Source organism: Ursus arctos, unplaced genomic scaffold (genome assembly GCF_023065955.2).
Source record: "Ursus arctos isolate Adak ecotype North America unplaced genomic scaffold, UrsArc2.0 scaffold_22, whole genome shotgun sequence".
Taxonomy (NCBI): domain Eukaryota; kingdom Metazoa; phylum Chordata; class Mammalia; order Carnivora; family Ursidae; genus Ursus; species Ursus arctos.
In genome coordinates, this window is record NW_026622897.1 from 13,835,938 (window position 1) to 13,853,043 (window position 17,106).

General features: G+C 53.3%; 1 protein-coding gene across 2 annotated transcripts; it reads right to left on the bottom strand.

The window, feature by feature from the left end:
- Window positions 1-270: 270 nt before the first annotated feature.
- Window positions 271-12,816, bottom strand: SCN2B (sodium voltage-gated channel beta subunit 2). 2 transcript variants are annotated; one of them, XM_057316751.1, is made up of 4 exons: window positions 12,580-12,816; window positions 5,159-5,325; window positions 4,666-4,876; window positions 271-4,073 (listed from the first exon to the last, which is right to left on the bottom strand). In XM_057316751.1, exons 1-4 carry the CDS (start codon window positions 12,647-12,649, stop codon window positions 3,874-3,876), a joined length of 648 nt encoding a protein of 215 aa, XP_057172734.1. In that variant the 5' UTR covers window positions 12,650-12,816; the 3' UTR covers window positions 271-3,873. The 2 variants fall into 2 exon arrangements, with proteins under 2 accessions (XP_057172734.1, XP_048073238.1); XM_048217281.2 differs by lacking the exon at window positions 12,580-12,816 and adding an exon at window positions 12,451-12,569.
- Between the last annotated feature and the right edge of the window lie 4,290 nt (window positions 12,817-17,106).

Here is a 17,106-nt window from a genome sequence, read left to right on the forward strand (position 1 = left end):
TCAGCCACCCTGTCTTCAGGGTGCTTCCCAGGTCGACGGAGTCCCCCAGGATTCTGAGAGAAGGCGAAGGGGGAGAGAGATGAGCCGTTTGCCAACATGAGCAGGGCAGAAGGACCAAGTCCTTGCTGGGGACCCGGTAATGTCAGCAGGATTACCAGGAAAGGAGCAGCAGGGGTCCCTGTCAGCATCCTAGCAAAGCCTCCACTTACCCCGTTCTTCACCGTTCTTCACCCCTGAAAAAAGCCACACTCGAGGGATGTTCAGGGGAGATGATCTGTTTATTGTAGCCAATAGATCCAAGCAATACGAAAAACTGCAAAAGAAACGAAGTCTGCTCCAAAAAGCAGACACATCACAGCAGCTGGGTCACAGAGGACCATTGAAGTTTTTCTCCCCACCTCCCTCCAACCACCCTGGAGCACACAAAACCAAGAAAGTGCATAAGTAGTTGGGTTTTCTCCTCCAAGTGCACAAAAAGCCATAAGAACATTCCATAATTTGCCTTTGGTGAATCAACTCAAAACATTGAGAAATGATGGTCCCCCCCCACCCGGTATAACTTTTGGGGTAGATGTAGCGCCATGTTTTATATTTGTATATAGAATATATTTATACCTATATATAGACTATGCGTAAATGCATCAGCAAGCGTCAATAAAGGAAGACATCAGCAAGAGGCACAGGCTGTCTATCCTTAAGACAAGGTGCAAGGAAAATTTCTTGATTCATCACTCATTCTAACTGCACCACGCCATCCCTATGGCCTGGGACTGTCTTTTAGGACCTGGCCAGTATTTTCCATTGTCCATCTGCTTCACCTGACCTCGTAAACACTTATCTGCCCACCTTCCCCAAGGGGACTTCCGGGGAGAAAATATGGATCCAATCGGCTTTTCCTTTTAATAAATTGGGAATAACTGTGATTAGTCCGGAGCTAAGGGGCAGACAGCTATTTTCAAAGCCAGTTTCAAGGCACCTCAAGGCATTTCAGTCCTGAAAAATTGTACTTTGTTCTTAGAAGCTCAATCCCATGGGTTGGCCAACCATCTCTTTAAGGGGGCCCTTAATTAGGAGGAAGAGACAGACAGGGAGTTCCAAGACAACAGGAGAGGCAGGGGCAGTTGAGGAAACCAGCAGACTGGACCCAGCAGAGCGCAGTGACAGAAACATGCAGCAGGAAGTGGGGCTTGACCCCACAGTGCAGGGAGAGGAGCAGCTTGCTGGTATAAACTAGAAAGCAGGGTAGAGAAATGGCTGCTGTGGAAACATGTCACCAGTTTCCCACCTCTACTCACAGAAGCCCCATCTTGTTCCCAGCCTCACGGCCCTGGGGGAGGCAGCTCTAGGAGACCTCCGGAGAGATCCTAAGAGGCTGCAGGAGAAAGTGCCCATGAGGGTGGGCAGGCGGGGGCCCCACTGGGTCAGGGCATTGAAAGGAAGGAACTCAGAAGTCTGGGGCTTCTTGATGGAGAGTTAGGACTTCTTAGAATAAGCCTAGGGAATCGCACGAAAATTTTCCCTAAATGTTAGGCATCCTGGAAAAAGAAAAATGTCCTGCATCAGCACAGATCCTCACTCGCCCTGGCGAGGAGAGCGCTTGAGAGGTCACCGAAAAAGGAAATCTGCAGGTTGCAGAAGGGCATCACAAGTGCTCTTAGTCTCAGCTGGTATGAGATACCCACCACCCATCGCTCCCGTCTTAGCTGGTTGGCTCCGAGGATGGGCTGCGTCCGCCTGCCCCAGGCATCCCGGTGGCTTAGCCCACCCCCATTGGCAGTGTGTTGATTGGCAGTTAGGTACTGAGCTGGACTCACCCCACCCAGGAGCTGTCACCCAGGCTGTCCATCTCCCACTCTGTGCCCACTCTGCCTGGCCTGTCGCCCTGTCCCCTGTTGTACTTTTTCGCCCTTCCCTTCCTTTCTTCCTTTCCCAGGGCCCCGATTCGGAACTCACTTCCTCCTTCTCCAACTCCAGCCAGGAAGCAGTGGCTGCAGAGGTGGCATTAGACACACCAAAAAAAAAGAAAGAATCGTAGTCCCCACAGTGCTGACCTGGCAGTTCCCTACTCTGTTAGGGCCTTGCGTGTAGCCCCGGCACCTGGCACAGTGCCAGGCACACAGCAGATGCTCAATAAATGGGTGTCGAATTGAAGTGAATTAAATTGAACCTCCTGTGTGCTCTTCTTCTCTCCCCAAATTGGCCATCTGATGGGCAGAGGCAGAGAATAGTCCCTGAGACTGTCACAGTCCTGTCTCCACCCCCTTTCCTCAGACGGATTCCTGCCCTGGGCACTGACTCCCAGAGCCTGGGCAGGGTCTGAGCTCCTGGAAAGGCGGGGCGAAATGCTAAAGAAGGTCAGTCCGGGGCAGGGGTGGGGCCTCATTAGCAGCTCTGCCCTCCCGCTCCATCCCTCCATCCTCAGCGCCCTGGGAGAGGAGCAGGCCTGGATAGCCCAGCTCCCTCACCTCACCTCCCTGTCTACCCGCAGAGGCCCTTCCCCACAGGGAAAACTATGGCTCTGTTGATTCAAACTGGAGACTGGGGAGCCAGAGGAGGGGAGGGCGGGACCCTCAGTCTGTCAGTTTGAACCTGGTTCCCCATCGGTAGCGAGTGACTTGCTTCCTTGATCTCTTAGGGTCTGCCAAGGTAGAGGTCGCGTCAGCAGTTTCTCTCTGGCTCTCTCCCTCTCTTGAGGCTTAAATAATTCCCTCTTAATGTGAGTAAAATGGCAGTGAAAGTTGGCTCTCCAGAAATGCTACTTGCCTCCCCACAGAGGGAGTCCCTGGGGCAGGGAGGGTGTAACATGGCCACAGGATCTCAGAGGCTCTGAGGCCCCCCTCACGCTTCCCTCAGGGCATTCCCTTCCCTGGTGTCTACCCAAAAGCCAGCTAAAAGCCCTGCTGAGGGTCACTGGGAAAGTTTGAACAGAAGGCCCGAACGGAGCCCCCACTCTGCACATCAACTCCTGCGCCGCGGTTTCCACCCTCCCCAGCCACACACCTGGCCAAGGCTGGTCACCCCGCCATCACCCTGCAGTCACCCTGCTGGAGAAGGCAGTCTGCAACCAACTCCATTTGACAATGGAGCCCCCATCCCTTCAGACCTCAGCTGACTTTGAAATTTGTCTCCTGTTAGCGGTTAACTATGGTGAAAAAGACCGCGACCTGGAACCATACAACCCGCCCAGGCCCAGCTCGGTGAGTCTTCAGTGCCGTGCGTCCCCCAAATCCCAAGAGATTCGCAGCCAGCAGAAAACCCCCTAAGGCTCCTGTGGTAGCAGCTATCGATGGAGAGGGGGTAAGAGCACAGGCCCCTGGACCAAGGCTTCCCTTCAATGGCCAGGAAATGCAGTCATCCCTTCAACATGCCCCCACTCAAGCGATAGGAGCCCATCAGCACCCCCAGCCTGACAAAGGCTTGGAGCAGCTCAGGGAGCAGAGCCACGCCACAGCCTGGGCTTTCTTGAGGCAGCCCAGGAAAGCCCCTTCGCCACCCACGGATCCTCCCTGAGGCCCACCAGACCAGTCCACAAACAGGGCAGGCTGGGCAACTGATCTCTCCCTCACTCCCTCTCTTTCTGGGACCCTCCCACAGGCCTCCTGCCTCCTCTCAGGGACTGGCAGTTATGAGCCCACTTCTCCCCCCCAGGGGCCCGCACATCCCACACGCCATGGCAGGTTTCCCAAATGAAAGAGAGGTGGGTCACTCTTGGTGCAGGGTGGGGGGTACGAAGTGAGGGGTTCGGGAGGCCCCAGGTGGGCCCTGGGACCCTGGTTCAAGAGAAGCACACCAAGAGAGGGCAGGTAGGGGCACACTGTGCAGGGCAGAGGGTGGGAGGAAGACAGGACGTGAGGGAGGGGCTGCGGGGCCGCGTTACTTGGGGCCCTCGTCCGCGTTGCCCTCTCCGTCTGTCTTGCCCTCCTCCTCCGTCTTCAGGTCATCCGTGCTCAGTTTCTGCTCTTTTTTCCTCCTCACACACTTTACTACCATCAGCACCAAGATGACCACCGCCAGGAAGCCGCCCACAGAGGCACCCACGATCACGGCCACCGTGGAGTCCCGCTCAGGGGGCTCTGGAGAAGGAAAAGACAGACCCACTGAGGACCAGGGCAGGGAAAGGGAGCCTCTCCCACTGCCCCTGCCCCCCCCCCCACAGCGTGCACCGGGTGGTCCTCACCAGACGCTCTGCGTGGAAAGCACTGTAGTCAAAGCCAAAATCAACCCAGGCCCCTGAGCTCTCTGCGCCCCACCCCAAAATCCCGGGGCACCTCAAAGCCCCAGGGAAGGACAGTAAAATGCAGAATTTAAGAGCATGGACTTCGAGATAGAATAGACCCAAATTTGAGTCCCAATTGTAGTGTGACCATAGGTGGCTGACTTCTCCCCTAGATAGCACGTGCCCAAGCCATGAACACTGCCATTATGATTCTTGGCATCATGATCATGACCAAGGTCATTATAAGGATAAGATCTGGGACACGAGGAAGTAACAGGGGTGCCTTCCCCCCAACACAAGCCAGAGCTCCCACCCTCAGGAGGGCACAGCCCCTCCCAAGGAGCCAGGAGCTCCTCCTGCTGGTGGGGGGCGGGGGACTGGCAGGGACACACCCCCACCCCCACCCCTGCCGCGGCAGGCTCCCCTGCTCTGCCCGCCCCTCCCCTCACCTTCCATGAGGACCTGCAGGTAGATCTTGCCGTGGCCGCGGTGGCGGTCGGGCGGGTTCATGATATAGCAGTTGTAGGTGCCCACATCCTCGAGCTGCACGTTTCTCAGCGTCACCGACACATCATACTTGCTGGGGTTCCCTGAGAACTCCACGCGGTCTCGGAACCGCTCCAGCTTCAGGTTGATGATCTTCATGCGGAACTGGAGGAACTGGGGAGGGGAGCCGGATGAGCAAGGAGCCTCAAGGAAAGGGGTGTCCCTCCCCCCATGCACCTGTTTCCCCGGAAGAGAGGCAGTTACCTCCAGGTCTCTGCCACCCTCCCAGGGCCACCCAGCGTGACCACACACCTTCTGCGGAAGCCCTCTGGAGCAGACAGCCCACCAGGATCTCCAGGGTCCTGGTCCGGGGCAGGGGCAGGTGGTGGGAAGTGTGGACTTCACGCCCAGGGGCTCCTGCCCCTCGCTCACCGCCACCCCCATCCCAGGACTCACCATCTCCTCAGAGCAGTTACTACACTCCTGGTAGGTCCAGTTCAGGGAGAACTGTTTGTGGTTCACTGTATAGCAGGAGTTGAAGGTACAGGGCAGACGGGCATCGGAGCCATTGAGGACGTTGAGGGTGGTAGGTACTGTGACCTCCATGCTCTGCCCTGGTGGCACTGTGGATAAAGTCACAAGCTCATGAGGATTCCGGCTCACAAGGCCAGGGAGGCAGCAAGCCTTCTGCACCTGCTGGGGAGTAGAGCAGAGCCATGACCGTGGGCTGGGTCCCTTAGGTCTGAAATTAGTCGGGGAGTGGAGTGGGGCGGGCAAAGCTCCTCACGGATACCTGATGTGGCCCTTGGGGTAAAGCAAGGCTGGGTGAAGAGAAACCAAATTGCCTGTCAAGCCAGGGGCAGACAAATGGCCCCAAGACTCTCCCAGGACCATGGCTCTGCAAGCCCTCATCTGGCTGTCCTGCCCCAGCTCTACCATTGCCACCTACTAGCTGAAGACCATGGCAACGGACTCCACTATGCTGGCTTCAGTTTCCCCTTCTTCCCCACCACTTCCAAGCATCTCTGCTGGCCCGAAGCCCCTCCAGCTGAAGCCGCAGTGTCTCCCACGTGGCAGAATGCCTGAGGACAGATGGAGATTCAGAAGGCCTTGCTCTCTACACACCAAGGCCAGAGTAAAGCAGTGCACCCAGCCCAGCCCCGTGCTCTTCCCCGGGTTCTAGCAAGCAGGAAAAAAGGCAGACAAGCAGTGGGAATCGGCACAACTCCAAGGGACCACTGATGGGCCTACAAGGACAGGAGTTCCTTCTGGAGATCTCAGGCCTGGAAACACCACAGCAAGGAGGTCACACAGGCTGAAGGGGTGACAGGTGGGGACCTAAAGGACCTGGCCCACGGCCATGGCTCTGCCCCACTCCCCAGCAGGTGCAAAGGCTTGTGCCTCAGGGTCAGGCAAACACCTCCTTAAACTGCACAGTGTAGGCATCTCACTGGCCTCACCCTAGTCCTGATCTTAACACTAAGATTTTCTGCCAATATTGTCAAAACCTCATCCCAAAAGATTCATTTTCTGCATAGGGGATAAGCAGTAACATTCAACATCAGCCATGCATTCACTCATGTACCCAGTATTCATAAACCACCTATTACGTCCCACACACTTAGCCTAGGCCCCAGGGGTTATTGCCATGAACAAGACAGGCAGAGAGTCCCCGCCACATGAAGCTGGAAGGGAACAGACGCTAACAAGGAAAAGAAGTATAATGTAACTTTACATAGTGAGGCCTGGCAACCGCTGTAAGAACAAAAGCAAAACAAAGGAGTGTTGTTTCCTATCGGTAGTCAGGGAGGACTGCTCGGAGGGGCTGATGTGTAGGCAGCCCCTGACAAAGTGAGGGAGTGAGCCACCTCAAATCCTGAAGGAATCAAGTGCCGAGCAGGGGAACATCAAGAGCAAAGTCCCAGTGGCTGGCATGAGCTTCGTGTGTCTGAAGTACAAGGAGCAGGGATCAAAGAGCCAATGGTGAGACCCGAGGTCCCAGAGTTAGGAAGGGGCGAGGTAACAGGGGCCTTAGGGGCCAGAACTTGGAATTAGGATTTTCTTCTCTGAGTGAGCTAGGAAGCCAGCAGGGGACTGGGGTGGGGGTGCGGCGGGGGGTATAGGGGGGAGCAGAGGGCGTGGCTAGGAAGCTATGTCGATAGGAAGAGCATAGACAAGGGAACCCCATGAGACATGGGGCCCCTTCCAGCTCTGCCTTCAATCGGCTGGGAGGATGTGGGCAAGCTCCTTTACCTTTCAAGCCCCAGCCCCTGTTCTGCAAAACACAGCTGAGGACACCCACCTCCTGGGGTTGCCATGATCTTCTTTTTTTTTTTTTTTTTTTTAAAGATTTTATTTATTTATTTGACAGAGATAGAGACAGCCAGCGAGAGAGGGAACACAAGCAGGGGGAATGGGAGAGGAAGAAGCAGGCTCACAGCGGAGGAGCCTGACGTGGGGCTCGATCCCATAACGCCGGGATCACGCCCTGAGCCGGAGGCAGACGCCCAACCGCTGTGCCACCCAGGCGCCCCTGCCATGATCTTCTTAAAGAGATAAAATACCTAAGGCGTGATGCGCAGGCCGGCAGCTCCTGCTACCCTGCTTTCTCCTCAAGTTCTGCCATCTAAACAGGAAGGCCTTCTGCGACAGCGTCCTCTAGGCAGAGGACAGTCCCTTGGAATTCCCGCAGCTCTGGCACTGGCCAGAGCCCCGCAGCAGCAGGCCGGAAGCGTCCCCTGCAGGGTTTGGCTTGGCCAGACCACGGTGTCGTGCCCAGCAGCTGGGCCCCACCCCATAAGCAGCCCAGGGCAGCCTGCAAACAGGGATGTCTGCTCAGCTCCTCCCTCAGGCCTAGAGGCCAGGGCTTAGTGGACAGGACTTAAGGACAGGAGAGGCTCGAACTGCTGGCCCTAGAGGTCACAGCGGAGTCTTAGGCGGAGGGATTGGGCATGCAGACCCCCCTGCAGGGCCCAGGCTTCCGGGGCATGGGCTGAACGCTCACTAGGGGAGCGTGAACTGGGGAGGCTGAGTGGGCCTGCCGAGAAGAACAAAGCCCAGTTCCCGTATCCCCACTTTCATGAGCATTATGAAAGCACCTAGCACAGCACCAGGCAAGGAGGGGGTGTGCAGAAAAATGCCGCTGCCACCCGCGCTCTGCAGACGCAGAGAAATCTGCAGGGAAGGAACCAGGCACGGCCTTGTCCTGAGCTTACCTCTTACCCGAGGAAGGCGCCGCTTCTCTAACCCCTCCCAAGTGCCGCTACCTTCCCAGGGCCCCCTGCCCAAAGGGACCTCCAAGTGACCCCAGAAAGCAGGTGCTGTGAACCCGGCTGACCTACCCCTGGCCTCTTTCCCTGCCCAGCCACATCCCTCAGATGAGAACTTGAACCCCACAGGGCAGTCCCCTCCACTGTCAGGGAGCCAGCACCCTGCCACTTGGAAGGGCAGAGCTGTGGGGAGGTCCTTTCTGGCTGGCCGGAGGGAGCTGCGGTGCAATGCGGGCCCCTTTCTCTGCAACCCCGCGCCCCGGCCCCGCTGGAGGCACCAGGAGGAACACGTGCGCCCTCTAGTGGTCAGAGACGTCCAGCGAGTCCTAACTGCAGAGAGAGGCAGGGGATCACCAAATCAGAGGAAGCCAGAGACACCTCCAGAATTGTGGATGGAGACCCACCGCCTCACCAGTGAGGCAAGTGAGGCCCTGAGGGACACACACAGAGGACAGGCACAAGCCAGGGCCAGACCGTGGTTCCTGACTCCTCCTCCAAGGTGCCCACGTCAGCCTGAGTCCCCACAAGGGTTTTAGGCCTCTCACCAATCCAGGCCCCCATTAAAGACGAAGAAACCACCAGGAGCAAGGTCAGAGCTATAAGCAAAACCCTTGCTTCCAGAAAGTAGCCGAGTCCGCAGCTAAGGCCACAGAAAGGACTTCACAGTAACAACAAAGTGCTTGCTGCAGGCCGGATGCTGTCTTACCCATTCCACAGGTATGACCTCATTTGATACTTACAACAGCCCTATTACCACCCCCACTTTCCACACGATGCAACCGAGCACAAAGCAGTTACATGAATAGCCCAGGTTCACAGTTAGTAAATGACAAAGCTCGATTTGGGCCCAGGCTGCCGGGCTCCAGACAGGGGTGAGGGGTTGAGGCCTGGTGATATTCCAAGGCATGCCAGGGACTAGGCATCTGGCTGTCTCCATGGCAGATCGAGCCCCAAACTCCCAGCCCCCAGCTCTGGGCAGGCCGGCCAGAGGGGAATGGTCCTGTTTAAAGGAACTTCCATACAAGGAAGCCCAGTCCTCCTGGTTGTCCCATTTGGAACCAGGTCTGGGTCTCCCAATTTCCAACTCATAGAAAAGAAATGGGGATCAACAGGGGCCAGTAAGCATGTGGCTTCTGGTCTTAGTTCCAAAGCATCACTGGCGCCCAGGCTTCCCCACTTTCTTTGGGGCCACATCTGGGCAGCCCAGGCCCCATGTTATCCACTGTTCTAACTGGCCCATCTTTCAGAGATCATACAGATTTGCTCGCCTCTTGCCAAGCTCTATCTCCTGCAAAGACAGAAATGAATCCTCTTCACACCTCTTTCCAACCCTACAGCAACCAATGAGGTAGGTTTATTTTCTTCTTGTTTAAAAGAGAGAGTGTCCAAGTAGAGAAATGCCCCCCCCCCCTTCTAGAGCACACTGTCTCCTCGGGCAGCCCCTGCATCCCAGGGGAGTGTGACACCCAGACCCTGCCTCCTGCATGGAGACCCTCCCCCACACCAGGATCTCTACCTCCAAGCCCAGTCTACCCCCAGGCAGCATGTCCTCACCACCCCTCCACTGGCTCCCTGTTGCTTTCAGTATCAAGTCCAGGCTCCTGGGCACGGCTTCCAACCCTTTGCCATCTGGGACCAACCTAGGTCCTGGCCTCCTCTCCTGCCAGCTCCCAACCCTCCGTGCTTCCTCCACTCCGGTGATCCCCAACTCCTTACTTTTCCTGACAACCCCACCTTCATTCACCCCTCCATGCCTCTGTACACGTTTAGGCTTCAGGTCAGGAAGCTCATTCACCCTTCTCAACTTGGGGCCCTCTTACCTGTGCTGCAGTTCCCAGCTAATGAGGCATGCCCCAATGACAGCATCCCCAGCGCCTGGGCCCTTTCCCCAGCCCTGTTCCTATCGCTTCTAGGTGACCGGAAGGCAGAATCGCATTGTGGCCAAGCGGTCAGATCTTAGGCAAGTAGTTAACCTTCCAGACCTCAGTTTCTTCATCTGTAAAATGGGAGAGAATAACAGAACCCGGCTCCTAGGGCAGCTGTGAGGATTACATAACTTGCTAATGTATGAAGCTCCCAGCAATGCAAGGTACATAGTGAGCCCTTGACGAAGGCTGGCTGCCATCACGATCAGCATCGTCATGATTGTTCTTGTGACAACCCCTAGGATGCTGTGCTGTCATTATCTGTTCGTGTGCCTGTGTCCCTCGGGAGGCTCTGGGGAACTGATATCTGCTCATCTCGGTATCCCCTGGACCTGTGACGCACAGATGGGCACTCCACAAACGTCTGTGGAAGGGAGGAAAGGCATTTTCCCCTCCGTGTCTGGATCTGTGCCCCCAGCAGCAGACCCATGCAGTGGGCTTGAGTGAGGACCGGACTCCACTCTCCAGGCCTCGCCTCTCATAACCCAGACTTGGATAACAAGGCTGGTGACTGCAGAGCCGATGGTCTTAAGAAAAACTCTGGGAAGTCCAGTCATTTGGATTGTTTCTAGCTAAAAACTCGTCTCACATGCTTTTGCTGTGTATACGGCAGATTGCCCAGCGGGTTCCCTTCCCCTTTACCGGCTCTATGGTTATCCTCAAAAATCCTGCCCCTGATGTGTCCCTCCCTCGTCATTTGTCCCTCCATCTTGGAGACTGATGCCATCACAACCACAAAGTTCCATTGTCCACCTGAGCCCTTAGCCTTGGAGGGCCAGGGCATACCTCATCATAGCATCATCAAGTTCAAGTTCAAGATCTACCACCCAGGTTCACAGAGGCTCTAGCTTCCTCCCACCACCACCTCACAATCCCCACTCCCCGACCTCTTCACTCCAGACCCCACCCTCCCCTAAGACACACCCTGGTCACGGTCATGGAGCCCCTTCCTTTCTTCACTTAGATCAGGCTCTCACAAGACTGTCCTCCTCCCACAGGAAGCTTTCCCTAACGCCCAAAGGAGTCCGCTGCCCTCCATCCCTGGCTCCTTACACCCAGGTCATCCACCCAACTCCCCATCTTTTTGCCTGCACTTGAGATTCTTTGATCAATTATTATTAATATAGCAGTACCATTTCTTGAACATTGGGGGCAGTAGAGTTCAACAGCTAAGTATTCGAAGTCAGACAACCGGGTTCAAATCTCAGCTCGCCTTAAACTAGCCCTGTGACTTTAAGTTACTTAATTTAAGTAACTTAGTTACTTCATTTCTCTGTGCCTGTTTCCTCATCCATAACAGAAGGATCATAACAGCATCTAGCTCATTCCATTACTGATTATCGCGACGACGAAAAAAGTTATACAGCCCCTGCGAGCGTGAACGTTCAGCTATTATTGAGTACCTGCTGTGTGCCGCCTCGCAAAAAACCCAGGCATTCCCCAGTTTACCCATGGAAGAACCGAAGCTCAGAAGGGTCAGGTAACTTGCCTATGGTCATGAAGTAAATGACAAGGGTGGCTTTTAAACCCAGAGCTGATTCCAAGGCTCCCCCTCTTTGTACGGCCCACAATTCCGTACCATTCCTGCTCTGTTGTTAGTATGTCCAGTAGCTCAGCAAACCTAAAAGGCCTTATGGTGCAAGCTGCCAGGGCCTCTGTGTTGTCTCCGTCTAGCACTCCTGCCCAATATCCAGCACAGCATACCAGAGAAAGACAAGGACAGGGAGAGAGGGAGAGGGATTCTGTGATGGGGAATATCCCCACTGACAATCCTTGGACTTGACCAACTACTACACCAGCAATGAGTAAGTTTAGGAGCAAGAATGAAACTACCCACAAAGCAGGCTTGCAAATAACTCTCTAGACCACCTACTCACCAGGAAGTCCTGAGTGGTCAAACATGAAATTAACACGCGGATCATTTCTCGAGGCAGTCTGCAAGGCTGGGCTCGCCTTAAAGGGCCACAGCCACAGTCAAGCCGTGAGTTCCTTTTTTTTTTTTTTTTTCCTTTTTCTTTTTTTCCTGATCCCTTCACTTGACCCCCTCCTCCACTCCATCTGGCCCACACCAGAGGCCTCCATCAGTGCTAGCTTCAGCAAGTCTCTTCCCAATGCTGAAATCATACTTCAAAGCTGCTTCCCACCTGCTCCCCCACACATTTCAACAAATCAATGGTACAGATTTCCAGGAAAAAAGACCCAGACTCAACTTTCTACCTCCCGCTCCCCCAAACATTCTTTCTGAATATCCTAAATCCACCAGATTCCAAAGATCAAGGTCCACAAGAGAAACCCCTTAAGGGAGCATGAAGACCCAGGACCCCATATTTGTAGCAGCTGAAAAAAAAATCCACGAAGAGACTTTGCAGATTGACCTATCCTCTGCCCCCACCCCCACCTAAGTCCATTTCAGGGAAATCCAAAGAAAAATCACCTCCCGTGATAACTGTCACCCCCCAAGGAACACTCAGATCCCCCGATCCAACATTTCTGTGACCAAGTAGTCCCAGCGTTATGCAGTCCCCAGCAATGTCTTCCCCCCAGTCCCCGGTACCTTTCTTTCCCAAGGACACGAAGGGAAGCTCAAGCAATGTCTTCTCTCCTGCCCCCGGCCCCCATCCTCGTCCAGCTGTGGCTACACTTCTGGACCCTCAGGAGCATGCAGATGTGCAGTCTAACTTACCCAAAGAGAAAAAGAGACTGAGCCCCGTGAGACTGAAGGCAGGGCGAGGTAGCCAGGCATCTCTGTGCATTTTCAGAGACTGAGATGTTAGTCGGGTGGGATATGGGAGAGGGTGATTTGAGGGGCCAAGGGCTACAAGGGAGGAATGGTTAGATGCTAAAAAAAAATGCACAGATGTACTTCAAAGACACATACAACATTAAGGAAGCTTTATTTCCATCTCTCTAATATGGCCGGCTTGTATGTTGCTGCTAAAAAGAGAGAGGGAGTGTGTAAGGGAGAGAGAAAAAGGGGGATGGAGTAAATTTTGTGGTTGGTGGATTCTGAAAAGCAGGTGGGAGGGCATAAAAAAAGTCTTTCTGAAAAGAGCAAAGTTCCCCAGGAATTTTTCCCCTCTGAAACAAGAACTAAAGCAAATCCTGCCCTTCTCCTTCTCCTTCTCCTTCTCTTGGATGACTGTTAGGATCTGAAAGTTGTTAGAGGAGCTCATTCATTTCAAAACTGCTGTAAAGGGGGGAACTCTTTTTGTCATTTAAAAACACCCCAAAAATGAGATGCTTGCTTTGTGTTATTTGGAAAGGGTTCTGGGAAGTGAGTTGGGGAGACTTTCCGGGAGTAAGGACTTCCTCATTTTTCTACCATTACCACTGAAAACAGAACATGTCAAAGCACGCTGGTGTAAAAACACCTAAGAGATTTTACAATCAAATGTAAGACGAATCAAATCAACAGTAAAAAGACACTTTTTAAGACAATTGGGTAAAAGTAAATATGGGCTGGGTATTAAATTATCTTCATGAATAATTCTTAATTTTGTTGGGTGTGATCAAATATTGTGGTTATGTTCTCGAACATCTTTGTGTATTTCCTTATTTAAATTAAATTTAGTTAACATATAGTGTATTATCAGTTTCAGGGGTAGAGTTCAGTGATTCATCAGTTGCATATAGTACCCAGTGCTCATTACATCATGTGTCCTCCTTAATGCCCATCACCCAGTTACCCCATCGCCCACCCACCTCCCTTCCAGCAACCCTGTTTGTTTTCTAGAGTTCAGCGTCTCTTATGGTTTGCCTCCCTCTCTATTTTCATCTTATTTTATTTTTCCTTCCCTTCCCCTATGTTCATCTGCTTTTTTTATAAATGCCACATATGAGTGAAATTATATGGTGTTTGTCTTTCTCTGACTGACTTATTTCACTTAGCATAATAGCCTCTAGTTCCATCCACATCGTTGCAAATGGCAAGATTTCATTCTTTCTGATGGCTGAGTAATATTCCATCATACATATACACCACATCTTCTTTATCCATTCCTCTGTCGATGGACATTTAGGCTCTTTCCATAGTTTGGCTATTGTGGACATTACTGCTATAAAACACTGGGGTGCACGTGCCCCTTCAAATCACTATGTTTGTATCCTTTGGATAAGTACCTAGTAGTACAATTGCTGGGTTGTAGGGTAGCTCTGTTTTAAACTTTTTGAGGAACCTCCATACTGTTCTCCAGAGTGACTACACCAGTTTGCATTCCCACCAACTGTTCAAGAGGGTTCCCCTTTCTCTGCATCCTCGCCAACACCTGTTGTTTCCTGAAGTTGTTAATTTTAGCCATTCTGACTGGTGTGAGATGGTATCTCGTTGTGGTTTTGATTTGAACATCTTTATCTGTTATACACACTGGAGTGTTAAAGGTAAAATGACAGGATGACTTGAATTTGCTTTAAGATATTCCACAGGGAAAAAAAAGAAGTGGGGGAGGTAGGTGACCCAAGTCTGGACATTGCTGTCCGATGCTGAAACTGGTGGCAGGTGCAAAGGGCTCATTACCCAGTTCTCTCTTCAGTTGTGTATGTTTGAAAACTTTCCTTTAGAAAAAGGAAGAAAAAAATAGGCAAATATCACAAGTAGGAGGACTTAGGGTGGAGTACCAAGGTGGCCCCGAGCACAGAAGGCGGCCCCCACTCTTCCGGGGAGACATTTCAGTAGAACGCAGCTTCCTATGCAACAATCCCTCACACTTGCGATGGGCCACTGAGGCACCAAAGAGGGAGCAGCTAATACTCTTGAGTAATAACTATATGCCAAGTACTTCACATATGATATCTCAACTGAACTCTAGCCCTGAGAGAGGCGATTTCTTCTTCTTTCTCTCTCTTTTTAAATTGCTGATGAGGAGACTGAGGCTAACAGAACTTAACCCACCCAAGAGGACGTACGGTAGGTAGTTGAGGGCAGAGTCAGAGCCAGGATTCAAACTGAGGTCTGGGTGAAACACAGGGTACTTCCAGTATTCCACACAGCCTATCACTGAGGCGAGGAAACCCCAGACCTCCCATCAGCTTGTTCAGAGACACAGGGAGGAGAAGACTGGAATGGATGAAGCGAGGGACCTTTGCGTGGGATATAAAAAGGAGGTGCTAAAGGGCAGGGTGTGGAGGAACAGAATGGGAGCCCAGCGCAGCGTTGGGCTCAGGGCAGACACTCAATAGCAGGTGATACCTAGCGGCACAGGAGCACGCCTGAATGAACGAACCCAAGAAGGAATGAATGAACGAATGAGTGAATTTGAAGAGGAAATGAGGGGAAGCAGACAGCATCGTGAAGGCAGTGAAATCTAGCCCCCAAGCTGCTGAAGCTGGGCTGGGCTGGGAGAAGTGCTGTGGGCCAGGTTTGCGTGGTGGTTGCTGAAGGCAGGGGGCAGAGAGGTGCCTCTCCGGCCCGGATCTTCACAGACTCGGTCACTGGACTGGCGTCTGGCTGTGGATGGTTGGGCAAGTTCCTCCACCGGCGGCGCACAGCCCAGAGGAAGGAAGATCAGCAAAGGAGCGGAGGGGCAGCCTAGGGAAAAGTGTCCTCCAGTGGCCACAGCCCTTCTCCATCCCCACTGGCCTAGGGCCCCAGCTGTCCTGCACCAGCAGCAGCGGCGGCCTGGCTCAAGGGTGTGCCCAGAGGGAGAGGCTGGCACCAGCCGAGGCCCTAGCTCCGCCAGTCCGGGTCTGCAGCTCAGCCACCCAAGCTGCCGCAGGCACATGTCAGCCTGAGAGTTTTGGTTTGACGTAGCCGGCCTCCTCCTTTTCCTTAACGCAGCTGAGGGTGACAGTGGGGCTCAGGGAAGCTGCTTATTCGGCTCACTGGGTCTCACGCTGGGTCCAGAAACTTCTATGCTGGGGACATCTGAGATAAGGAATGTCCTTCTGCTTGTATCCAGAATTTGGCTAAGGGAAACTAGGTGGACGACTTATAACAGAATAGCCTTTGTGCAACGCAATCCCCCAGGACTAAGGGGTCGAAAAATCAGGGGCGAAGTGCGCTGGCAGGGTGAGGCAAAAGGAGGGCTACCCCAGAACCTTCCATGGCTCACTTGGGACTCCAAACGCCCATTTGCTCCCTAGGAGCCAGTAAAGCCAGGGAAGCTGAAACTCAAAGAGTTATTTTACAGAATGAAGACACCAATATCAAAGATGGGCTACTAGGGGAGTAAAGTCCTACTTTTGGCATTTCTACCTGGTGCCATTTACCCCTGAATATTTTGTTAGACAACGCTCAATCACGCCCCACGCCCCCCTGCTGGGAGAAGCTGTGTTCTCAATAATCCAGAGGAAGGGAGTTTCCTTTTGCCTTTGGAATGCCCAATCCCAGTTCTACAGAGAGCCTCCCTAGTCCGTTTGCCTTGAAGCCTCACTTCTCAAAGCGTGGTCCCTGGACCAGCACCGGCAGCGGCAGTGGGAGCTCCTGAGAAATGCGCATTTACAGGCCCCACCTCAGACCCATGAAACCAGTCTCTCCGGTTTTAATAAGATCTCCAGGTGCTTCTCGAGCACGTTCAAATCTTGACTTCAACTAGTAGTAAAAGGTGCGTATCCCACGAGCAAGGGGCAATGAGAGGCCAGGTCCGGGCGCTGGGGAGAAGGGATTGGTGAGCAGCAGCAAGCGCAGGATGAGATCTGGTCCCAGGATCTGCAGAACACCCAGCCGCCCACAGAGGAATAACAAAGGCATGGACTCATTTTACTCACCTCTTCTCCACCACGTGCCCCTCTCCAGCCATCACTCCCTGGGAGGTTCTTCGCACCCGGCCCAATGCTTCACATCTTGGTGTCCTTCCTTTGCAGTTTCTTCTCCTGGGAATGCCCTTCCTCTCTTGTCTGTTCAGCAACCTCCCAGTCTTTCTTCAAAAACCTGCCACCAACTCACCACTCCTTACCTCCTACATACCTCTTCTTTCTGGGCGCCTGCAACACTGGGTACGTTCACTCATTTGTTTATCAACTCCCTCGTTCAACAAGCTCAAATATCTACTTAATGTCCCCCGTGTGCCAGGCACCAGGCTAGGAGTTAGAGACTTGGCCATGAATGAGGTACAGCTCACACTCCTCCCATTCTAGATGGGGAGTCAAAAGTATAAACTCCCCTCTTCCCAACTAAACTATAGCTCCTTAAGGACAGGGGTTGGGTCTCATTCTGAGTTTGAGCAGAGCTTCTTTTTGTCCCTGAGCCCATGAGAATAAATGTCTACTTTACATC